The 27,240-nt window shown below is 36.6% G+C and overlaps 1 protein-coding gene across 18 annotated transcripts in view; it reads right to left on the reverse strand.

The window, feature by feature from the left end:
• Positions 1–323: 323 nt before the first annotated feature.
• The window catches only part of tcf12 (transcription factor 12), a 200,702-nt gene continuing 173,785 nt past the window's right edge, over positions 324–27,240 (reverse strand). For 3 of the 18 annotated variants that reach the window (XM_009303436.4, XM_009303439.4, XM_073906393.1), the window contains 9 exons: positions 24,686–24,827; positions 17,326–17,399; positions 16,570–16,641; positions 14,837–15,028; positions 7,897–8,014; positions 7,060–7,225; positions 5,647–5,879; positions 4,893–5,043; positions 324–2,840 (listed from right to left, as the gene is read on the reverse strand). In XM_009303436.4, coding sequence (XP_009301711.2) covers positions 4,901–5,043; positions 5,647–5,879; positions 7,060–7,225; positions 7,897–8,014; positions 14,837–15,028; positions 16,570–16,641; positions 17,326–17,399; positions 24,686–24,827 — 1,140 coding nt within the window. In that variant the 3' untranslated portion in view covers positions 324–2,840; positions 4,893–4,900. 18 annotated transcript variants of the gene reach the window in all.

The raw sequence follows: 27,240 nt of genomic DNA on the forward strand, positions 1-27,240 counted from the left end.
TGCAGGGGTGTCCTAAGTCTTGGAGTGTCGGTGTCCTGCATAGAGTTCATTTACAATCCTGATTAAACACACCTGAACCAGCGAATCAAGCTCTTTCAGCTATAGACCATTTCACTGTGGTCATGTCATTGGCCTGAACATTTCCAAACTTGCAAATCTGTAATGACACAGACCAGTAGGTGGCGCTATGACCGTTATAAATGTAACTTTTTAAAAATGTCTTTTCCATCAAACTTTGACTCAATAATTCAGTTCAGAAAAGTCCAGATTAACTGGATAAAACCAAATGCTGAAGGAGGGAAATAAAGGCACGTACACTTGAGTTAAAAAAGATGGCACATTTATTGCTACATAAATGTTATATACATATCGTGTTTCTGTTACAGAGACAGAAAAAAAGGAAAAAAGAATTCGACTTCTTACTGCTGGTTTTCTGATGTGCATTGACAATACCTTGAATTTCGACATGGGTACAAATCGTTCATCAACCAACAATGCAGACTGGAGACAGAGATGGAGAGCACATCCTCTGGAACATCGAGCTCGTACAATACCCCATACATACTAGACTGCCAGCTACAATCCTACTTCTGTTCTTTAAGATGCTATCCATAATCTTTTTTTTATAATAATGGACAGGTTATGGTAAATAACCGTACATTTCGTTTTACTATCTAATATAGTAAAATAAAGTAAGAAACTTTTTTACTCAAAACTTTTGATTTCAAAAATCTAGAAAGAGTAATATTTAGAATTCAAGAAATGTTCTTACAATATTATTGTATAAAAGACTAACTATAGTGAAAAATAAGCCAAATGTTTTTTTTTATCCTTTTCATAGATTTTTTTTCTTGTAATGAGGGAAAGCATCAGGGCATACAGCAAAATCTAACATATGCAACAGAGGAAGAACAGAACACAGAAAAAAAGGAAAGGAATAAAAACAAAACAACAGACAAAGAGATGACTCATATCCTCATTTTCAGCCGGCAAAAATACAAGCTCTTGAATACTGAAATGTATAACAAGGCCACAAAGACTAGTGGATTTCACGATCATTTTCTTAAGGAAGGGAACTCTCCACAAAGCGAAAAAGAAAGGAAAATAATGCTGATACTCTTTTAAAAAGATCATCCTTACCGAAGTTTTTGTTCTTTTGACTTGAGTGGTTCATACCAGAATATGTGGCAGTCTTGTTTCAGTGAACGTGTGGAAGACAACAGACAGGGTAGAAAAAGACACAAAACAAATCTTTTTGGTCTTAAAGAAAAACACATTAAAAAGAAAAGTGGTGACTGCTGCTCCTTTCAGATTTACAAACATCAAATCCTGATCCAAACTGGCTTTGTTCATCATTTCCACTGTGCGAGTGAATTCATAGAGCTTCTCTTTTTTTTCCAAACAGACATTGCGCTCACATTCTGCTGATCAAGTATCAAGTACTTGGATGCGTGCGTGAGGGGAAAGACAAAGCCATTCTAAGTAACTTAGAACATCCTTCTATTTTCACACCACAAATATACGCTTTACTATGAAGCCTAGAGATGCTTTGTATACAATTACAAATAAACATATAACATATGGTTACTTTGAGTACGCTTTTTTTTTCTCTCTTTTCTTAAAAAAAATTGTTAATTGTTTTAGAAAATAAAACAAAAGAAGACAAAAACAAAACTTCAATTCAGGCCAGGTGAATGAATGGTCTTCGTTTTAAATCTAACTCTCTCTTTTGTGCCATGTTTCACCGTATTCAACAGAGATTCCTCAGTACAGATGCCCTCGGCATAACCACGGCTGTTCCACCAGATCATCTGAATACAAATAAACTGTTTCGGAAATACGTCGCTCTCTTTACCTTTAACACTATATGGCAAAGGAATCATAAGGACGAGACTGCGTCCCCTTTCCCATTTAAGACACTAAGAAAATATGCAGGGAATGCTGGGGTTCGGTAACGTTCTGCGTTCCGTATCTGTACTGCTCACTAATGAGTATAAACATGTCAGCTTGTGTTGGACCTTTGACCTTTCAGTAAAGCCAGAGTTTGCCGTTTCACCGTCATTTTGTGTGTGTGAGGAGGGCTCTGAGCTACACTATCAACAAACCTCTTGAAGAATTAGGTAGTTTTGGTTTCTCGTGCTGTTTTTGTGTGGAATGAATGTAGATAAATATAAATAATATATTATTTCTTTCTTTTTTCTTTGTTTAGACAGAGGGATCATTGAGTCTTTTATCACTCAAACACTATCAGATTTTGATATGAATATATATATATATTAATCTCATGGAGCGGATGATTGAGCGGAGAGGCCCTTCCACAGACTCTGATGTGACGGACAAACTGCAGATCTACTGAAACGCCACCAGATTCTCATAGCAATGTCAGAACTTTCCCTTTAAACATAGACTTACAGCTCAGTAACATAATAAATAAGGAAAAAGAAATGAAAGAAAACAATTGCTGTTACAATGCATTCGTCAATTCAGTTTAGGCACAAGGCAAGTTCCACGTAGAGGGTGGAGGGGTGGAGACAGTCTCTGATTGTACAGCTGCGGCACACGGCTTGCAGACAGCGATATGTGCTGAGGGGCTTTTATGCTGGATACTTCTCTCTTTTCTATTTTCTCTGGTGGGCAGAAGGTTGCTTATCGATATGGGATGTCTTCACAGGGAGCTGGGCACTTGCCAGTTTTCTTCTATCTCAGGATTGCTTAACGGTGGAATTTTGCTTCGAGTAGTCTGTCTTTTCAAATTTGTGTCACAAACTGTGAGTCCTGTCCGCCCGTGGAAAGCAAGGTCACCGACTCTGTCTAACACACGCCATCGGGATCCATTTGATCTGAAAGTGAGGGAAAGATAAGGACACTGCTCAGGACCCACTGCATTGACACTCAAATCCTATTCACAACTGTATGGGGCGAGATTGTGAGTGCAAATCCTAAAATGAGTTTAGAAAGTTTAAATCAGTCACTGTCTTCCAAAACATAGACTGAAGAAACAGTTCTTCACCTTCATATTGTCCCAAATCATTAACTTACTTAAGAGAGATTTCAATCCTTTCCAACAAAACTTTTATGCGTTTTAATCCAAGACAGATTCATTTCATACACTGTAAATCCCAATAAGTAAGGGTAATTTAGACCAGTTGAGAAAACCGATTGCAACAAACCAGTTAAGTTTAAAAAAAATAATCCTAATAATGAGTACTGTGAACTTAATCTATTTGAGTAAACAAAGCACTTTGAGGACAGTAAAACCTGATAAATGAAGAGAATTCAAACCAAACTGAGTACTGTAAAGCCCAATAAGTTAAGGCAACTCAAACCGTTTGAGGAAACCGATTGCTACAAACCATTTGAGTTAAAAAACTGATCAATATGAGCATTGTGAATGAGGTACTTAATTACCTTCAAAACTGAGTTCAAAACTCTTTTTTAAATGGGTAGAATTAACTTTCAATCAGTTTTGAGTTAACTACACTCATTTTATTTGATCAAGTTGACTGTTGGGTTTTACAGTGTATTATAAACTATTTAAGGATTTGTTCACATATAAACACTGACAAACATGCATACATAAAGAACATCAAATATGGTGGTAAACTAAAGTCTGAAACGCCTGTTAACCATATTTGACTATTTTTAGTGTCATCATGACATTTCTGAAGCCTCTGAATAAAAAGGACTTGCAACAAAGAGGCAGAAATCTTTTAGATTTCTTTTAAAATAGCTAAGCAACCGTCATCTGCATGCTCTGAGGAACCACCAAAGACAAACCCTTGCTGTAGCTCTGATACAAGTTTTATTTGTAAAGAAAATGAAAAAGTGCTCTGTGCTTGTCTGTGGCAATTAGTCTACTATTATTACTGAAATGTACTATGTTAAAAGTCTCTACAATCTATACAAAGTGTAAAGCTGATTGATTGGTTAATGTCACATGACCCTCAGAGTATTCCGAAAAGTTGAGATGTCTTCAACACACTGCACTTGTAAAACAGGGTTTCTGCAGGTTTCACCAAGTCAAATTTAAGACTTTGTTTAGAACCTTTCTGAGACCATGAAGAGTGAAATTTTAGACTTATCTATGGCTAAACACTAAGGATTTTTAAAATCACCCAACACAAAAAAAAACCTTTACTTGCCCCATCAAAAAACTAATAAGCCACACACTTCAGCCTCATATTGCAAATCATGTATCAAAACAAGCAGACCCTTGTTGTGTACATATGTTTATTTCAACATAACTTCATAAAAAATGTTAAATGAAATGTATGCACAACAGACGGTTATAATACTAGTTTTGATAAAGGTTTTATTGAGATGCATTTTTGATGATTGGATATGTGTTGGATCAATTGGGTAGCTTCACATAAACAAAGGAAAATTAATTTAAAATGATTTAACACCTACAAGACAATTTTTCAGTCAATTTAAGATTAAAGGCCTAAAAGTTTGTTTTTAAAATTTAAGACATTTTAAGACCCTGCGGACACCCTGTAAAAGTAGAGGACTCTCTCTATTTACATGCACTTGCTGCATGTCTCAATTTGAAATAACGCACTTGAGCGTTCAAAAGATGCAATATGTAAACGGCCCCTTAAGGAATACATTTTTGATGAATGTTACAACCAGCAGACTTTTCTATCAGTGATATTAATGGCTACGTTTGTGTTTAACAGAAAAAAATGAAAAGAAATTGGATGGATGTAACTTAAAATATGAATTCCTACAAATAGAATTGAATTGGATTTTCTAAAGTTCCAATAATTATAGTTCCAAAAGAATGGCAAAGATAAAGCTCACTAGGTTGTGGAACAGTGTTTGTGACTCAGCACCAACTGTTATGTTTTATCCACCTGCCCATGTAGATTTCTGGAGCTGATCATGCTTACCTGGCTGTTCACAGATGGCCCATAGGGTTGGATGTGTCTGTGAGGCCCGGGTGCACAGCAGGGTGGGCTTGCTGGGGGTCACCTGAAACCCCTGACACCTTCTCCTCCTCCCTCCTCTTAAGGCAGGCTGCTTTGGGGTTCAGGTTCCTCTCTGAACACAAGAATATTACCATTAGTGTTGAGCTCATAACACAACACTGAAAAAAGTAAGCTGTCACTGTAATTTAAACCAGCTGTTCTGAGATCTGCTGAGGTGAATAACAGCATTTAGGAATATCACAGTGGAATTTTACTGATTTTGAGCTGCAGTGTTGGGTAACGTTGCTTTTAAAATTAATTTATTACAATATTCAGTCACTTTTTTAAAAGTTTGATATGATTTATTTGGATCAGAATATCATACACTTGAAACAATTCTTTAAACAAAATACATTTCAGCAACATCAACATAAATAATGACTTATCCATATACGCTTAAAATAACAAATGAATATAGCCGGTTTAAAATGGAGCGGGATGAATCGCAAGTTACTAAACATGTTACTTTTAAGGAAAGTGATGTGTAAGATATTATTATTATAAAATATTACTTTTAAAAGTAAATGTACCCATCACCGTTGACCTAATAATCCATCACCCTGATAATTCTTCAGCAATCATGTCAAACGTCTGTTGAGAATCATAGCCAGGAGTGCCAGATTCATGAATGTATAATTGAACTGACTGACAGGGATTGTTCAGGATAGCATCTAACCTCTGACTTGCTGTTCGAGGCTGAGAATGACGGCGACGGCCTGATGGAGAATGAGCAGTTTGGTCTGGGGTTTCTCGCTCTTTAAGTGCAGCTGACACATGCGGCCCAGCTCTTTGAAGGCCTCGTTGATGTCCCGCACTCGTAGCCTCTCGCGGGCGTTGTTGGCCATCCTTCTCTCTCGCTCACGCTCCGCTTTCTGTTCAGGGTTCAGATCCTCATCTTCATTGATACTGCTGCAGGACAGTTCACAACTGTCAGATGAGATCCAAACAAGCTTGGTGTCAAATTTCATTTTAAAACAAGGAGTTCATTTGTAAAATAGAAAACAGAAGGAACAATGGTAAATGCATTTGTGAACATGGACCACTAAGCCAATCAATAAGTGTTTTTTTTATCATCATCGAGATTCATTTCCATATGTATGAGATTCCATTGATGCATCTTTGGTAGGAAAGGACAATATTTGGCAGATATAAACTATTCGAAAATCAGACGATGGTTTTTATTTGGTTATAAATGTATATATCATGCAAAAGCTGAATAAATAAGCTTTCCATTCATGTATCTTTGGGAGGAAAGGACAATATTTGGCAGCGGTAAAACTATTTGAAAATCTGGAATCTTAAGGTTTAAAAAAATTGACAAATTGAATAAAATTTTGTCCAAATAAAGTGCTTTGCAAGGCATATTACTAACCAAAAATGTAGCTTATATATATATATATATATATATATATATATATATATATATATATATATATATATATATATATATATATATATGTATGTATACAGCAATAATTTAACAAATCATATTTACAAAGCATGATCTTTATTTAATATTGTGATGATTTGTTTTGACATAAAAGAAAAATCAGGCATTTTGTCTCGTACAATGTATATTTGGCTATTGCTCAATATGAAAGGCTGATTCAGTCCTCAAGAATTACATTTGCAGACTGGATTTTTCTAATATTTGACACCATATTAGAATATAAACTAATTTACTTTAAATTAACCTGTTAGTCATGTCTTAATTATTTATCTTCTACATCATCAATTATTTAATTTATAAATCAGTCATGAAAACCACAAATTATAGAAGGAAAAAGTCCTTTCTAATTAGATTTTGCACAATGCTCATGTTTGCATAACTATTATATCTACAAATATACAGCAAGTCAATTTTATAGTTTGTGCTCTGTTGTAGTCATTAATATTCTAACCAATCGCAAGAAACAGCTCAAAACTGAGTTAGCCGAGTTGTTTTTTGTCATTTAAAACAGTGGTACGGAATCATCATTTCTGTGTACCGTTACACCTCTAGCACTAATATAAAATCACTGTTAAATTTAAGTCTCTAAGGTCATTGTTATTGTACTGAATTGCATTTTCATAGTTAGCGCTTCCTTGCCTTGGTCTAGAGCTTCCTCGATTCTGCTTCATATCCCTTTTATCGCTCTCATCGTCTGATTTCAGGTCATCAGAGGCATGACTGTCATGCATATCATCTTTATCTTGATTCTCCACTTTCAACCCCAGAGGAGAAGCAACCTGACTGGCCAATACACCTGCAATTGCTGAAACACAAGAAACACAACAAGTCAGACTCAATAAACACTACAAATCATAAAACTCTGTATGAATCAGAACCAGTGTTGGGTAAATTATTAAAAAAAAAAGGTCATTCATTACTAATAGGCCTGCACAATATATCATTTCAGCATAGATTTCACAATGTGTGCATTGAATAGGTTTTACTAATAACCTTATCATTACATATAAAATGAAACTTCTCCACCTCATTAGAGGAGCCTGATAGGAAAAAATAAAGGTTTTTGCATCTGAACTCTTCATATATATATATATATATATATATATACATTAAGTGAACCTGCAGTTATATGGTATATAGGTGATGTCTATGTGTACATGTTTAATAAAGTGTATTTGTGTATTAAGTGTATGTATAATGACAGTAACTAGTTACTTTCAAACTAATTTTCACCCAACACTGATCATCGTAACATTCTCTAAGTGTTTCTCAACCATGTTCGTGGAGGCATGTTTTGGATTTCTCCTTTGTCTGTCACACCTATTACCAGTCTTTCAGTCTCTGCTAATGAGCTGATGATCTGAATCAAATCTGAAAATGTGCAGAGCTGGTGGTACTCCAGGAACGTGGTTGAGAAACACTGCTCTAAGAGACCAATAGAAAAACAAGTCAATAAATAAAAATAAAGTGTGTAACCTCTGAAGGCGTCTGCCTGGTGGTTGAGCTCAGAGCTGGAGGTGGGCGCAGCGCTGGCCTGCAGGGCGCTGTGGTTGTTGTTGTTCAGGCTGCCGCTCTCTTCACGGTGAACAGAGCCCTGTCACAACAGATAGCCATAAGCACATGAGGCAGAGAACAGAGCAAAACATCAAGAGTCCCTCTGATCACCAAGCCATCTGATCAGTGCCGAGGAAACAAAAGTGATTTACATTAAATTGTGGAAGAGACAGATCTTGGACTTCAAAGCCGAGAGAGTCTCTGTGTTCCTACTGTAGAGTGCGACCTCCTCTCTGAACAACTGAGTGCTGTTCACACTACAAAGAATGACCTTCACAGCCTCAAATTTGTGCTCGGAGAGACACCAGGCACTTCAGACCCCCGTTCTGACTCTGTTCCACCAAAAAACACTCCTATGCTGTTTTCAATTTGAAAGTGTGTGTCTATACTTTGAGAGGCGGGTTGGTTGAAACATAACACTGGACTGGATGCTTGAAAATGGCAGAATATGCTGGATTTTCGAAGCGGCAAACGTCAGGTCATTTAATAATACTGTAGATATTCAGGATAGTATAAAGCACATAAAAAGCATCAAAGACGAAATGGGGGTTTCAAACCGAAAAAAAACAAAGCTTCATTATTTTGCTTCTAGTACAATGACCATCATTATTAACAGAATACATGCACTATAATGATGTTCAGTAATGTAAAGGATATTTAGAAGAAAGTCTCTTTAAGCAATGGTCTTAAACTCAATTTGTGGAGGGCCACAGCTCTGTATAGTTTACCTTCAACCACGTCCAACTCTCACCTGCTTAATAGTCTCTAGTAGTCTTGAATGCCTCAATTAGTTGGATCAGCTGTGTTTGAATAGGATTGGGGCAAAACTGTGCAGAGCTGTGGCCCTCCAGGAATCCAGTTTGAGACGCTTTAAGTCAAGTCATTTCACTAAGCCACCATCTTTGAAATGTCTCCGGGCAGTATGTTTGGGCATTCTGTTTGAATGGGGAAACATCAAATTCTCCACAATTGTTTACAATCTTACCGTTACATTTTATATTTGGAATCACCAATAAAAATAAACATCAACTGTCTCTTTAGTTTCATTTCTAAACATACGAATCACTTAAAATCTGAAACCATGTCTGGTTTGAGCTATTAATCCCTTTTAATTTACTTTATATCTATATAATTATTATTATTTTTAATATATAAATTATGATCCTGGAGCATAAAACAAGTCCTATGTTGTATGGGCAATATTTTTGGCAATAATCAAAATAGATTTTAGGAGTCAAATTTAAAAAGATTTTTAAAAATCATGTTCCATGAGGATATTTTGTCAATTTCCTACCATAAGTTAATCAAAACCTATTTATGCATTACTTTATGTAGCAATTTATGTAGATACATTTAGATAAATTGAATTCTTTTTAACCCTCACATTCCAGATTTTCAAATAGTTAATCATCAGGGCACTTATTAGTTTTGTGGTTTAATGTTAAATGGACAGCAAAAGCAGGGAATAAAATAATTGATATTAACTTTTAACAAAACGTAGAAAAACAATGGCAAGCAAGTAAATAGAAAGTACTATGTATTTACAGTATATAGTGCATTTATTGTGTATGGCCATACACACAAAGCACTTCAAAATCATGAGGAAGGGGTGGGGGGTTCTCTCCACACCACCACCAGTGAGCAGCATTCACTTGAATCATGCGGCAGCAGACACAGGACAACAGCGCCAGTGCGCTCACCGCACACCAGCTATACAGTAGGTGGAGTGTTAGATCCAATTCAGTGGATGGGGAAGGGCTGATGGTGGGAATTTGGCCAGGACACCGGGGTTACACCCCTACTCTATACGAGAAGTGATTTTTAATGACCACAGAGAGTCAGAACCTCGGTTTAACGTCTCATCTGAAAGACGGCCCACTGACAGTATAGTGTCCCCTTCACTATACTGGGGCATTAGAACTCACACAGAGCTTAGGTTTCGTTCCCCCTGCTGGCCTTTCTAACCCCAATTCCAACAGCAGCCTAAATTTTCCCATGTGGTCTCCCATCCAGGTATTGACCAGGCTCAGCCCTGCTTAGCTTCAGTGAGTAACGGGAGTAATGGGTCTTGAGCTGCAGAATGATATGGCTGTGGTTAACGGTTGCTTTCTGATGGTATACAATAGTCAGATTTACTCTTGACTTGTTCTACATTAGATGTTTTCAAATCACTCTTTGCTACTGTTGTAATAATGTTACTACATTTACATCTATTAGATATTAAATTGCTTTATTAACATTAGATATTAAATTGCTTTATTAGTCATGAAGGCCTAAAAGAACAAAGCATTCAGCAATCATTTTGATAGGCTGATTGTTTGCATAAAAATACTTCATTATTGTTAAAGAGATTGCAGTAGTATATTTTGCACTTGAGAAATATTAAATAGTCGAGTTGACATCCATTTTAAATAAAAAAAACAATTACTTTTATTAAACGTGATTATTTATTATACTATGTACTATACCATGAATATTGGAATTTTTTGGGGGAAAAATCTCACTGATTCACCCTTTACAGCAATCTTCACATGAATTTGCCTGCAAAGATCAATAAGTGCTATTTTTAATCAGACAGCATTAAATTGTTGGCATTCATAGAACTTACAAATCAAACTTTCCGTCAAACTAAACTGCCCCTTTCCCATGTGGATCCGACAACAAACAATCTGGCCTTTCATGCTGAACATCAAATGACAGCTTGACCAGCATTCGTCACTGGCGGCTTCCAAACGCATCTGGATTTGATCAACGTCTTGCCATGCGATTAGCGCCCGCCGCAGTGGAGCAGAAACCGCCATTGCCCCACTTCCAACTCTCTTCCTTCCTGCCCTGCCACAGCACATGCTAACCCACCATTGCTATCAGAGCATCCACAGGCCTGAGAGTCAAGCAGAAGCAGCTGAAATGAGGAGGAGGAGAGGGTCTTTTCCCCCTCGTTGTTCAGGAATGCACTCCTAAGTCACTGTTGGCCTCTGTTAACCTCCGTGCCGCCCGTCCTGAACCCCTTCCCCCCCACTCTAATCTCAGCGCCGCTCTCAACAGGTGTCCAAACAACTCTTTGTCTGTGGCAAAAGAAGAGGTTGAGGAGAGGAGGGGTGCTGACCAAAGAAGGCGGCCATTTTCCAGTCTGGGCTTGATTAGCATACAGCTGAGGCGCTCAGACACACACACACACACACACACACACACACACACACACACACACACACACACACACACACACACACACACACACACACACACACACACACACACACACACACACACACACACACACACACACACACACACACATGCACACACACACAACTAAAGCATCAGATTTCCTGAGTTGTTCAGAAAGACAAGTGTGGGGGAGAAAAGTGGGGAGACTGAAAGAGAAAAGAGTGCACCCAAAATAAGAGCGTGCTGAATCAGGACCTTGTCTGAGTGTGTGTTTGGGCTGAGGCTGGAGCACAGAGCTGTGTTTGTGTGTGTGTGTGAGCCACTGACAGCAGTGTGACAGCCACTGCACTGCTCCATCACTGCTGCCATCCTGAATAAAACACATCTCTGTTCATCACGACTGAACCGGCCGAGCTAAAGTTGAGCACTTTCTCTGATATGTTGCAAAGCGCAGCTACAAATTACTGTTGTAAATCACAGCCTTGAAAATGTCTGCATTATTTTACTCATCCACAAACTTCATGAGAAGTTCTTTTTCATTCTTTGCTTAGAGCTAAAAAGAGGTTTAAACTACCCAAGAGGGAATTTACATTTTAATGGTTCCACACCTGCTAATATGTTCATGTGTGAATATAAAACTGTAAAACAGGCTGCACATTTACCTCTAAATAACATTTAGAATTATGAATTTAATGCGCACAACTGAGTGGGATCAACTTTTTATCTGATATGATAATATATGAAAAAACTATGATGAATAGGTTTTTACTAGGGCTGCACGATTTTGGAAAAATTTGACATTGCAATATTATTTCTCTGCGATATATACTGTGTATATATACAAATTTGCCAGACTTAAATAGCTCTGTTTGCCAGGTCATCGCTTTAGATTGATTGGGATGATTTTGTAGGGAGTGAAAAATAAATATATTTTAATATAATTGATCATATAGATAATAAAAAACAAAGCACAGTGATAAATAAACACAACAAATCAAATATTACAGTGAATCAAAGACATACTTTATGGTTTTCTGGGGAGAGTCTAACAGTATTTGGGTGCAGAAATGCAATAATCAGATGTAAAATAACATTGTATAGTCTTGATCATATAAACAATTAAATTTAAACAATCTTTTAAACTTCTTCATGTGCAACTAAAATGCTTTAAACTCTTATAATACTCACATAGACACAGGTATTAAAACCACATGCAGATGATAAATTTCACTCTATTATGCTTCAATTCTGCAGTGTCTCCACAAATCTCCTGTGTTTTGTCCTGTGATTTCTGATCAACTATAACTGACGTGACTATTGCAGAAGCACACATTGCAATATCGATACTCAAACAATATATTGTGCAGCCCTAATATTTACTAAATTAATTCCAAAACGTGACAATAAAAGACTGCATTTATTGCATTTTGTTTTCATCTTCTGAGATGAATGTAAATTATTATATAAAAAAGTAGCTTTTTTATAAACGAAGTTGCTTCTCCGATTCTCCTATTGAAATGGTGCTTTATGCACAAATGTTTTATGCAATATTCCGGTTTTGCTTCTTTTTTTGTATTAAAACATATTCTTAAACAAATTTAACACAAAAAAAGAAAATTACAGTAGTGGTACAACAGTTGAGATCTGATCATTCTGATGTGGATGTTTAGTTCTGCAATTTAATTTTCTTTGAAAATGTCCATGTTAAATGACACATCTATCTAGGTTCTGTTATTATTTTTAATTTGCCTTTTTTATTTGCTATGTTATATACATATTTACATATTTGTTTGTAATCTTTTCATGTAAAGTCAAATAGGCATGGCCCGGTAAAAGATTCTGATGGTATGATAACCTTGGATAAAAATATCACGATTTCACTGCATTAAGATTACTGCTCTAAAATATATTCTTTTTAAATGTCTGGGTAAAAAATAAAAACTTTTTTCCCTTTAAACACAATATATTTCATTTTGAAAAACATTTAAAGGCAAATTGCCACTGCACTGTGAAACTCAATAAGTTAAGGCAACTCAAACCATTTGAGGAAACTGATTGCAACAATCCATTTAAGTTCGAAAACTAATCCAAATGAGCGCTGTGAACTTGATCCATATGAGTAAAAGAAGCAATTTGAACACAGTAACACCCAATAAACGAAGAGAACTCAAACCAACTGAATACAGTAAAACCCAACAAGTTAAGGCAACTCAAACCATTTGAGGAAACTGATTACTTCAAACAATTTGAGTTAAAAACTAATCAATATGAGTACTGTGAACTTACTTCATTTAAGTTGAAGTCATGAGGTATTTAATTACCTTCACAACTGAGTTTAAAACTTTTTTCAAATGAGTAGAATTAACTTTCAGTCAACTTTGAGTTAACTACACTTATTTCATTTGATCAAGTTGCCTGTTGGGTTTTATAGTGTGTGAATGCTCTATATAAACAAGCCTCTCAATGATAAACGGTTTAATATATGGTTAAGTGCAGCTGCAATACAGTTATTTTGGAGAAATTCTATTTCACATTTCTGCAGAAATTAAGCATACACTGACATTATATATTGACACTTACCATGGCCACAGCTGGATAGGACAAAATGCTTTTACTAAAATGTACATGAAAAAAAAGAGCTTTTTATGCTATGCTGTTCAGGGAATGGTGTTCATGTTTGTTTTTTATTTAGATTTATAAATATATTTCTTTAAGATTGGTGCTTTGAACAATTGTTGGCACGAATCAAAAGGCTTATGTGGAGGAGGAAATTATAAAAAGATTTATTTATACAAAATGATTTTTCTAATTGTACATGTTGATTGTGTCAAAGTTTGTTTGACTTGAGCTGTCAATAAACAGTTCAATAAAAGCTGCGCTAACATGTGATGCAGCATTCCAGACATTTACAGCCCGTTTGAAAAATTAAATGAGAACAGCGGGTTGTTTATCACCACATCTCAGATCTTTGTGGTCAGCCGTTCAAGGCCAAACGTTCATTGTAGTGGTCATTCAAGAAATTATTTTTGAGTGTTTCTTTACAAAACAAAGTGGTCAGTGTCAGTTCAGCCTCAAAACGTTGAAAGAAAATCTAAATGTTGTTTTGAATAGAAAAAAAGGTCATGAATATTTTCTATTATTGAGGAACCATTGGGAAACGCCTCCCTCGCTTGTTCCGTCCATTACAGCTGCGTGCAAATCTCTCAGCAGAAGGGAATGAATGTCATGGGACGGCGTGGGAGATACAGAGCGCTTTAGTTTCAGCGGGTCTCACATCACGCAGATCCCCACAGCCCTAGCAAGCTACACTGCGGAAATGTCTTCCAGACCGGCACTGATCTACTAGATTTGACTGTGACTGCTTTTCCCATTCAGCCTGAGGAACGCAGCTCGAGGAGGAAGAATCAGCTTCGGTCCAGCCATTACGCTTACGGAAAGTATGTGGGTTTAAGTTAAACTGCTCTCAGTGGAAAATAGTTCAGTTTCAGCACATGGCCAGGCCTTCATTTTAAACAGGTGGCTTCACTCTGTTTATTAGCCTATTTAGAGGGTCGCAATGAAAAAACACATGCGCTTCACTCCCTCGCATATGTAATAACTGTTCTAAATCTTGACCTTGAAAAAATTTAAACGTTCAGGAGAATCTGAAACACATAAGCTATAGTTTCCTTTATGATGGTGTAGTATTCTTTACCATTTGTGCTGTTCGGTTGGTGACCAATCCAGAAGAAGGGAAACTGCTGCCGATGGCTGAGATTGGCCCATTGTGTGCTTGTCCCAACAGGCTGTGAATGTCATTAGAAAGAGCAGCAGTGGAGCCCACAGCGTGATTCCTCAGGACGTGGATCGCATCGTCCAGCCTGTCAAGTCGGTCCTCCATCCGAGACTGGAGCAAGTGAACAAGGGGAAGCAGAGGGAGATAAAGAGAAAACAAAGTATTTTGTTAATACTTAAATAAGGTTTAACTAAAACAAAATGTGACCCTGGACAACAAAACAAGTCACAAGTCATAGGCCCACACGAAATCTGTGCATGCAGAAATACGCAGATTTTTAGCTCATCGAGTCTATTTATTTACTCGTGTAAATGTGTGTAAATTTATATTTATTCAGTTTTTAAAGTAATTTCAGTAATATTACTGACTAATATAAAAAGTTGTCATATGATTTATTTACAATACAATTTGTAAAGTAATGTTTTCAGTCTTTAGTAGATGTATAATATGATAGACTTGCTCTGTTTAGCAAACAAGTGGATCTAGATGGATTTGCATTGTAAACATTAAATAAAAGCTTAAAAAGCTATTGTTTTTATTTCATATCTTAACATTTTAGTAATGATACTCCCAAAATATATATGCATAACTTTTACAAAATTCTCCCTAGATATAGCAAACAATGGCCGCAGATTCTGTCTGGCCCTAGTCATAAGTGTCAATTACAATTGAAATTAGAATAAATAAGATTTCTATTATGGTATAGTTTGTTAAAATAGGACAATATTTGGCTGAGATATGTACAGATATTTCAATATCTGGAATCAGGTTTGGAAAAAAATCATTAACATTTTTTCTTTCTCAATGCTGAAATAATCATGATTGTTGAGTTGACCTTGTGTTCAATATAATATTTTAATATTGTTTACATATTCTAATGAGTCATGAGATCATATTGTTTAAAAGAAACTCTAGACGCACCTGATCATTGTTACCCTGATCAAGTGTTTGCCAAAATTTTAAAGTGCCTTGGACTGATTTTTGCTGTTTATTTTGATGAATCCCTTACCAAAAGAGCACAGACATATTATTTAAGTTACCCCTGTGTACGTTTTCTTTGATTTTGGTTACTGAGAAAATCATGTTTATAATCATGTCTAAACACAGTTCATAGTAACTAATCTAAGTAAATTAAAACTATAAAGACTAAATATCTTCACGGAACACCATTTTATATTCTAATAAATAGTGGCATAAAATATATACTTTTTCAAAACCATAGTAAAATAACATAATTTTAACTCATACTTTGTATGTTTCTATTGTCAAAAATAAACCACTGCAACATAGGACTTGCTAATGCTTTTGTGGTCCAGGGTCACAAATCAGCAAACTTTAATGACAAAGAACTGCAAAATGGCAAACTTTATAAAGCAAAGGAATTTTGAAAGAAAAAAGAAGAAAATGAAAGGCAAAGCCATGTAAACAACATCTGTTAGAATAAACAAACAAAAAAAATCAATAACAGTTTTCCACTATCCGACAGCAACATGATGACTGCCACATATTAACATAATCAAAAGATCAATAAAAGATGAAATGGCAACGTAACTGAAGCAAAAACAGACAAAAGGCATGGCCGGCTCAAAAGAAAGCTGATGGCTTAAAGGAAGACATTGACAAGAACGTGACTGTCTGAAGAGCGGGAATACCTCACAGACATCCTTTAAGAAGGACATGGCATCCTGCAGATGCTCATGAAGCTGCTGGTGCACACGGTTTTTCTACAGTCAGACAGGAAGAGGAGACACATATACAGTGAGAGACGAGACAGAGACGGCAGCAAGCAGAGAGTCTGGAAGCACAGTGCCAAGTGCCGACATCTTAGTACTTGTTCAAGCAACTAATTATGATGAACCATGGTTCTCTCTGGCAATCGCAGCTCATTTCCCGTTTCCTGAAGGACTGCCGCTCATGCACGGTCCATAAAAATGCACTTGCAGCTGGCATACGAGTATGAGAGTAAATATTTATCTACACACCCCACAGTGTGAATGCATTACGTGGAAAGGAAAGTGTGTGTGTGTGTGTGTGTAAGTTGATCTACTGTTGTGGCTCAGTCAGCCCAGGAATCTAGTGGCAGTGGTTGAACGCAGCAGCTGTCGGCTCCCCACCCCCTTCACACACCCAAACTGATCCCTAACCACCCCACCTTCATACAGACCAGCCAATCTCCATCCGCCCCGGACGAGAGAGGACAGATGGCAGGAGACACACCCCAAGGGACGGGTATTGTTCGGTCCCCACAGCCCCCTCCCTGTCCCGTTACTGACATTTGTCAGCCAGGAATGTCCATGTAAACTACCCCCTGCCCTCCAGGAGCAAGTCATCTACTGACACAGTGTCCATTAAAAAGTGCTCAATGTTGGGGGGAGGGGAGAAGGATAAGGACAAGGAGATGCTCTTACCAGAGAGTGGAGGGAGTTCTCGTAGTTTGGGGAGGAAGGTGCCTGTCCTGTTGTACGAGTCCACTGAGTTGTACCTGTGTATGGAGACAGAGGAGCTTTTAAAGTCTGCTGAGACACTACAAGCAGCAGGAATTAATGCAACAGGTGAACAGTGAAGGTCTGTGATGGAAGACATGGACAACAAGTGTTTCCTGCACCACTTGCAGATTGCATCATCTTTAGGCATAAATATCAACAGTGTTGAATGGATTCTGATTCATGAACAAATGACTCCCTAGATCCAAACATTTCTTTGGGGATTATGTTGATGGAATTTATATGAAACTTTTTTATAATTATAATTTACAACACTGAAGAAACAGGTTGTGCTAACAAGTGGAATTTAAATGAGCCATTTGTTCTATAACTTTTAAATACAACATAGCATAACATTACATAATATAATATAACATAATATAATATAATATAAATTAATATAATATAATATAATATAATATAATATAATATAATATAAATTAATATAATATAATATAATATAATATAATATAATATAATATAAATTAATATAATATAATATAATATAATATAATATAATATAATATGATATAATATAATATAAATTAATATAAATTAATATAATATAATATAATAAATTATAATATAATATAATATAATATAATATAATATAATATAATATAATACAATATAATATAGTTTAATTTATTATGTTGTGCACATGGAACAATGCGCTGCTTATACAATAGACTAAAACTCATTTCCTATCCTGGCTGATTCCAGCTATTTTCAAAGTGGGCTGTTTTGCTCTAGGTCTCCAGACACATCATTTCCTATGACTGGATCATATCCTGCAATCTGAGACGGGTTCGAGGACGACCCTTACACGAATACATACACGCACACACAAACCAGTGCTGAGGGACATCTCCGACTTCCTCTCATTAATGAAGTCATGACTAAAAAAACCTGGGAGAACAATGCAGGAGCACGATAAGGGCGCTGACTTGGACCCTGAGCGTCTTCCCTGGACTCTGGTACAGCATGAGCTCAATAGAGGAGCTCGATGTTCTAGACCTAACAGGATGAGAGCGAGACTCTTTCTCAGATCTCCGCTCACACAAACAAACTACTGGATGGTGAGAGGAGATGTGACCAATCTCATGTCAGGCGGTGTCAGTGCAAAGAAAGAGCTGTGTTTTGCCACATTACTGAAGTAGCAGTGAAAGATTTGATTTGGCCACATTCTCAGCCACCCTCAGATTTAATGTTTCGCCTTTTTTCCCCTCTCAAAATTCCCTCCATCGCTTGAGGAATTCAGTGGATGTGTTTTTATTCTATGGTGGTGGTGTGTGTGTGAGGCTAAAAGGGACTATAATGAGGATGTAAATGACTCTGGTCTGGTCTCGGTCTAAACGTGCTGATTTTGACTGGCCATAAATCAACACCGCTCCAAAAGAATGCACATCTGTTAATCACAAATCAAAACGCTGGGGGTGGGGGTCCATTCACTCACTTTAGTCCTGAGTCGACTTCACTCCAACTGCCAAACAATCTACTACAAAAGGTATAGCGCGAAGGCAATGTTGCACAATAAAACAGGTCAAGTACCCTTAATGTAGCATGACCCAAAGGAAATCTTTTGGCTTATTTACATTAATCAGTTTGGGAGCTTCAGGCACAAACCCAACCATTGACTGGTTGCTTTGTTGACATCAGAGATTTTTTTTGTTTTTTTTTTTGCTGGTTGTCACAACTGGGCCTGGTGTGGTCATACGTCTGACTCTGCCAGCATAGTGTGAGCTTTCCTACATAAAGATAATTTCAGCTCTCATGTGGTAAGAAGTTGTTTAGGTAAAGACTTTCCAAACGTTCGATCTCTCCAAAGTATAAGCGGCTCTAATTTGAAGGAATTTGCGGCTTAAAACCACAAAGCTCTCAGAAGCAGACTTTCATTAAGGGCCTATTAAAAATTACTTTGGGGCTACACGAGAGTGCGGTGCTTAAAAAGGCCTCCTCACCGGCGGCCAGCTTGACAAATGAGCGTGGGCCTGTGCGGCACACTACGCGTGGTGCTGAGGTCTAATTGGCTGGTATGGGCAGCAGAGACCCGTCTATGAGTAGGTCTAATGGCTGAGTTTAAGAGCTAATCCGGAAAAACAGATGGATGTGCTTTGGCTTAATCATAAAATCATGCAACACAATGTGCTCCATCGTTTAAGTACAGTCTAATCAAAAAAAAAAAAAAAAACTTCAATGTATAAAAGGCCCCAGATATCAAAGGGGATTTTGCCTGCTTGTGTGTGTAAATCAACTAAATGATGTGATAAAAATGCGGGCAGAGAAAATGACAACAACTGTGCCAAATGTCATTAAATACTCCAAACATAAAAGTACTTTGGCACTGCTGATAAACCAGGAAGATATCCGTTAAATATGGTCTATTTATAAAAGACTATAGCTTGCTTTTTTTTCAGTTTTTCCTCTGTCTATCTACTGTATCTATACTCACCGGCCACTTTATTAGGTACACCTTACTAGTATCGTGCTGGACCCCCTTTTGCCTTTAGAATTGTCTTAATCCTTTATATTCAAAAAAGGTACTAGAAATATTCCCCAGAGATTTTGGTCCATATTGACATGACAGCATCACGCAGTGGCTGCAGATTTGTCAGCTGCACATTCATGATGCAAATCTCCCGTTCCACCATATCCCAAAGGTGCTCTATTTCATTGAGATCTGGTGACTGTGGAGGCCATTTGAGTACAGTGAACTCATTGTCATGTTCAAGAAACCAGTCTTAGATAATTTGGTTTTTATGATATGGCGCGTTATCATGCTGGAAGTAGCCATCAGAGGACATAAGTACACCGTTCCTGAAATAAGACCAGCACATCTGGCACCAACAATCATGCCACGTTCAAAGTCACTTAAATCACCTTTCTTCCCCATTCTGATGTTTGGTTTGAACTGCGGCAGATTGTCTTGACCATGTCTACATGCCTAAATGCATTGAATTGCTGCCATGTGATTGGCTGATTAGAAATGTGCGTTAACAAGCAGTTGGAGAGGTGTACCTAATAAAGTGGCCGATAAGTCTGTCTGTCTGTCTATCTATCTATCTATCTATCTATCTATCTATCTATCTATCTATCTATCTATCTATCTATCTATCTATCTATCTATCTATCTATCTATCTATCTATCTATCCATCTATCCATCTATCTATCTATCTATCTATCTATCTATCTATCTATCTATCTATCTATCTATCTATCTATCTATCTATCGTTTACAGGTTTGAAGTGTAAGAATTTTTAAAAATAAATTACTTTTTTAAGCAAGGACACATTGAAATGAGTGACAATGACATTATAATGACACTTATTAATTAAAAAAACGTTTCTCGAGAACAAAAAATGCACATTTGAATATTTTCAGCACTGTGTAAAAAATTATGTAATGATGCTGAAAATGTAGTAAATTATTCCTTAATTCCTTAACTGCTGTATTGTATTTTTGATCATTTATACATTCATTGATTTTCCTTAGCTTAGTCTTTATTTCAGAGGCTGCCACAGCGGAACAAGCCACCAACTATTCCGGCATATGTTTTACACAGCGAATGGCCTTCCAGCCGCAACCCAGTACTGGGAAACACCCATGCCCACTTATTCACACAAATACACCGGAGCACAAAGAGGAATCCCACGCCAACACGGAGAGAACATGCAAACTCCACACAGAAACGCTAACTGGACTCGAACTAGAGACCCTGCTGTGAGGTGACAGTTCTAACCACTGAGCCACCATACCACCTGTTTTTGATCAAATAAAGGCAAATTTGGGGAGCATAAGAGATCTTGAAAAAAGAACCTTAAACATTTAAATTACAATTAAATGTAATGGGTTAATAAAAACAACAAAAGGGCTGTATTTTAGGTAATTCTTTAAATAATAAATAACAAAGTGGCATTGTGATGTACGGGCCGCTAAGCGGAGAGGAAGGCGGTGTCTGTGAGCTGAGTCATCCTCTCTCTCTCTCAGTCAGTCATGCTAATAAATGAGGATCTTCGCAGGCCAGTCTGTCATGGGCAACAGCTGTGTGAGGAACAGGGCAACAGCTGAAGCCGAGGAGCGGGACAGACACCGACACAGCTGTCGCCACTATATCAATGAACACACACACGCAACTGGCCACTCACTAAAACAACACGCTGAGAAACTGCCATTTGTAGCACCTAGTATCTCTGTTAAACTCTTTGAGCTTCAAAATATATATTTTTTCCTTTCACATGACCTCAACAGTCTTGTCAGATGCAGATAAAATCTTCATAGTGGTGGGTTATCTATTCACCGCTAACCAGTGCATGGCTCCCTCGACACCATCTTCAATCTCAGTGGATGAGGGATGGTGTGTTTACTCGTTTATGTGAGGAGAATGTTGCTTGTGTATGTGTGTGTAGCTACACAGCGTCAGTTTGACACATGGCTTAAACAGCAACATGGCTTCACTGCAAAGGCAGATAGAATCGTATGATATCGGGTAAATGGCCCATAAGCTATACGATAGACTCAGAATTCAGAGTTTATTCCTGATTATCCTAGCAGTGTTTTTAATAAATCATGTTCACACACAATACACCACCACTTTTGGATGTCCGCTGATGAAATGACATGAAAATCTCTTAAAAATTATTAACCAAATGGATAGTTTAACAAAAAAATGAATATTTACTCAACCCTCAAGAAGTCTGTTGAATGCAAAATAAGATATATTGAAGAATATCAGTGATCACACAACTGATGTTAGCCACTGCCTTCCATAGTTGGAAACAAAGAAGTCAAGGGCTACGGTTAACTGTTTGGCTTTCAGCATTCGTTGGATTATATCCATTGTGATCAAGAGAAGAAAGAATAGGTTTGGAAAAGTGGAGAGGGAGTAAATGATGACTGGATTCATTTATTTGAACTATTCCTTTAAGAACATGGATTGTGTGTTGATGGACTGTCTACATAGATGAAATAATGAGTTTCAGTGTGTACTGTGGCCCCAACAAGTATCTGTATATTATATAGTGATCAGAACATATGAAAGAACACAACTGAACTTGTGAAATTCTTGTGAAGACATCATCAAAACTAAAACTGATTAAAAATAAAAATAAATTAAATAAAAACAAGTTATCAAGTTCAAGGCTGCGTCTGAAACCTCCTACATCTCAGTAGGTACTTCATTTAAATTTAAATGTACTTTTCGGCTGTTAGAAAAGTATGTTCTGTGTAGTATGAATGTGAGCATTATAAATGGAACTCGGATGTACTACATCCGCCATTTTGTCATGATCACGTGAGTTGCATCGCTTCACTCCCATTCAAGAATTTTCTCGTAGGGCATCATGTGATATCGTAGTGTCCATACGATGCGCACTTCTCACCGGAAGTAATAGGTCACCCAGGTACTTCTCGCCAGTGCTTAATTTGTGAATTGCGAGGTCCCGGAACAGATCGGGGTAACGGATCCAGCATATTACTCAAGGATGGAGAGGTGTCGCGGTTGAAAGTGAAGAGGGTTGGGGAGTCGCAGAAGAAAGTGAACAGTGGACAGGGGAGGAGAGGGCGGTTGAGGAGGGGGATCGGTAAAATGAGGTGCCGGATCAGATTATAGAGGTGCCAGATCCGGAGTGTCCCAGCACAAATTAAGCCCTGCTTCTCGCATACTGATTTTAGAATTCTATGAATTGGGACATACTACTCGGCTTGCATACTAATTTTAGTGTACTATATAGTATGCAAGTATGTGATTTCGGACGCAGCGCAGACTTTGGAAGTTTGGAAGTTTTTCATTTGTTTGAAGAATTTTTTTTTTTTTTTTTTTGCATTTTTGAAGGAAGTCGTACATGCTCACTAACATTATTTTTTTGGAATATTAAAATACAGTAAAGATATTGGGACAGAAATGCAATATTTTTTTTGTTTTTACACTTTCCTATTATTTTTCATTATAGTTTTGATTAATGTTCTTGTGGAAAATAATGACACATTTTATTATGAATTCTGTTCTAAATAAAGGTTTATAAAGTGAAATGTAAAATCTTTAAAAACACTATAGGGTTTAGAAAACAAAACTAATATATTTGTTATATATAATATATAATATATATAACTAATAATAATTTGGAGTGGATGTCCCTTGGGCAACGTTTAAGGACAATAGGAAGTTTCACAAATCGTTATAAATTCACTTTTGTGACTGAAGCAATTTGGTTAAGTAATAAACGTAGTAAACCAGTGGCTTATTAATAATACATTTTAGTTATTATTATTTATTATTGTTATTGATTTTTTCGTTTGTGTACTTGATGTTAAGTGTTGGTACTCACAGTATTAAGTGTGTCATTCTTGTTATATGTGAAGCATCACCATGTCAGAATGAAATGCCCAAGGGGATTAATAAAGTTTTAAACTAAACTATAGTTCTGTATAATTTTATGTTATGTTATATTAAATAACAATGTTATTTTAAATCACATTATAATAACTTTTACTTTCATTGTATTGAATGCACATTTAAAAAAAACAAAAATGCAGTAGATGATAAAACAAACTGACTTTTTAGCAAAAATACAAAGCAGACTATATCACAAATGAATTGTTTTAGATTCTAATTATATAAAAATTATTTTGAATTCTGACTAATGGAAACAATTTCAAATTTAAAGTAGTTTTAGTTATAAATTAGAACATACAGAGCTCAGCATAATTAAGTACAGCCCATTTTCAAAATGAATATTTTCCTCCATCTCTCAGTGAATATGGGCAATGTATTTTGGTGCATTTAAACAAAACAGCTTTATTAAACAGATATATTAATGAAAATAATATTTTAGTCACCAAACATATTGAGAAACTGAAAGATAATACAATTTAAAACTACTTTCAAATTTTTTTTTGCTTCTCTTGGTTTTTAATCTGTTTTTAAATTTGTATAAAATATTTTTCTATAACATATACATTTGGCTGTACTAGTTTTTGGACCGTTATCGCAAGTTATTTTGTAAGATAAGCTCCAGATTTGGTTTCAGTACTGACTAATCTAATGTATATCCACAAATATAATATTGAATAGCTTCCTATTAAAATATGAATTTAAAAGAAGTGAGGAGTATACTTATATATGCTGTGCACTGTAGATACAACTAATAAATTAAAATAAAAAATGCCCTTATGAAGGTAAAAGTTACTCTAGAAATCAGATAATGGAAAAGTTGTCCAGACCTTAGTAGCTATGAGGGCCACTGTGTGAGTGTGTGTGTAGTCAGAGAGGCAGACTGGTGCTCTACCTGCCCTTCCTGCGGGGCCGCTGGCCGTCACCACTGTACCTGCTGTGGCAGCGCCTGCCTGAACCGCCAGCGGAGAGGGAGACCCCACTGGAGTGGAGGGGTTTGAGGGGAAACTACTGCTGGTGTGGTCAGGAGAATAAATCTGCAAACGAGAGTAGAAGAAAGAGACAAAGAGAGATTAGTCTGTGTACCTCCTTTAAAACCTGCCACTTTCCTTTCCGGCTTTATAGCTACGGTTAGCATCCCTCATTCTGTGCTCAGCCAAAATTAGCTCATCAATTCTGCTGATTTTACAAGCCGAGCAGCAGTAAAAAAAATGCTCACAGCATACATATGGGCTTTTAACAGCCTACGCTGCCCTCTATAATGCCTGCAGAAAAACACACACACACACACAAGCCCTCCTGCACTCTAAATGCTGTGTGACACCTGCAGTCCAGCCAGCGTTCCCTGGCTTTCTGACACATCTGTGGTTGTTATTAAGTCAAAGCCTGGGCCCACACCACACACCCGCTGCACGCTGCACATCACAAGTGAAACCACATGAGCACAAGAGATTAGAAACACAGGAAAAAAGCTAAATAAATAGTGCTGGCCCATTATTACACATGGGCAAGATGTCCAAATTCATACAGCAAGACAACATCTAATTATATTAGATGATTAAAATATTCCATAACCATTATGTTTCGTTTTATTTAATTTTTCTTTATTATTATTATTATTTTTTAGAACTATCACAGTGAAATTGAATGTTTTTATCTTCCCTATTATTTCATACGTCAGAGCAGGCACTGGCATTTGTACATTTACTGTGTCTGGCTTCTGTTGTCATCCACTAGCAGTTATTTTTAGCTCTACAAACCAGATCATTATGCTGCCTGATACTGCAAACTGGTATTTCTTAACATCTCGATTTTATCTATTGCTTTGGCACTGGCTAGTAGAGCCAGTAAACAGTTTCACAGTGTACTGCACTTTGATTCTTTCTTGCTTACCCTACAGTGCTGAATGAACTGAATTCTTAGACATTCATGGCACATTAAATAATGTGATTATCAAATGTTTTTATTGACATTTTTCTTGTTAATGGGTCACAAACATAAACCAACATGATTACATATATTTACATTATATATATACACATTATATATATATATATATATATATATATATATATATATATATATATATATATATATATATATATACACTTTATATTACATTATATATATGTATAAAATGTATATATAAATAATGTAATATAAAGTATATATATATATATATATATATATATATATATATATATATATATATATATATATATATATATATATATATATATATATATATAATGGATATATATATAATGGATATATATGTAATCATGTTGGTTTATGTTTGTGAATATACACACACACACACACACACACACACACACACACACACACACACACACACACACACACACACACACACACACACACATATATATATAACATCTGTTTTCTATTAAATGTTCTTTTACATTATATAATGTAATCATAATAAACAAATAATTTTGTACATATTTCTGTTAAAATAAATAAAAACAAAGAACTCAAAGCAGTTACACATTACAAACAAGCCACTATTGAAGCCATTATTAACGGTTAACTCATTTCTATGGGAATACACCAACATGCAGCCTGCCCCTAATTCATATCCCCCTCAATTTGTAAACTGCATCCATAACGTCACTTCCAATTCATAGTTGAGGGGAGATGGAATAGAGAAAAGCAGCTGGATGATGCAGAGAAAGAGAGGGAAAAGACATGGTCATTAATCTCTCTTTTTGGAGCTCATTAGAGTGAATGAGTCTGGCCCGTGGCTGTGTGGATGGGCGTCTCGGGCTCATCTTCGGTTATGGATGAGAGGTAATAAAGCCGCTTCGCGCCTGCCCAATAAACAGCAGCCGAGATGGGCACAGCCCTGCCCACACCACTATAAACAAACAGATGCCATGAAGTAGAAAGGCCTCCAGCCTTTGCCGCACACCGTTGACAGGTTTTTTCTCCATCTCATCAGTGTAGTTTGAGTGCACATCCTATTCAAATTTTGTCTTTAAAATAAAACAAGGCTTTTTTTGTTAAGCCAAATGTCAGATGAGAGAAATAAATCATGCTCTGCATTCAGCTAAAATGGTTTTTGGTCCCATAATGGAAACCACTATGAAAGATTCAGGTTTTGATCCCAATTATCTGGCAGGATTTGAGAAAAACGGCTCTAAAGTTGTGGGCCATCACTTGCAGGGGATCATGAAGTCCATTTGACTTAAAACACATCAAAATGCGGATACTATCGTTATTAATCTTCTTATTAAACCCTGAATGCCACACTTTTGTGTTTCAATCAACTCTGCAAATCCTGCCTGGGGCTTTAGTACATTCATCTCTCAGAGCGGACAGAGAGAGAGAAGTGATAGAGTGAGAGTGATGTACAAAGATACAAAGAAAGAAATCCTCTGCAATATTAACAGATATTTACTGATATCAGAGGTTATAATGCTTTTATTC

The sequence above is a fragment of the Danio rerio genome, chromosome 7, assembly GCF_049306965.1.
Source record: "Danio rerio strain Tuebingen ecotype United States chromosome 7, GRCz12tu, whole genome shotgun sequence".
Lineage (NCBI taxonomy): Eukaryota > Metazoa > Chordata > Actinopteri > Cypriniformes > Danionidae > Danio > Danio rerio.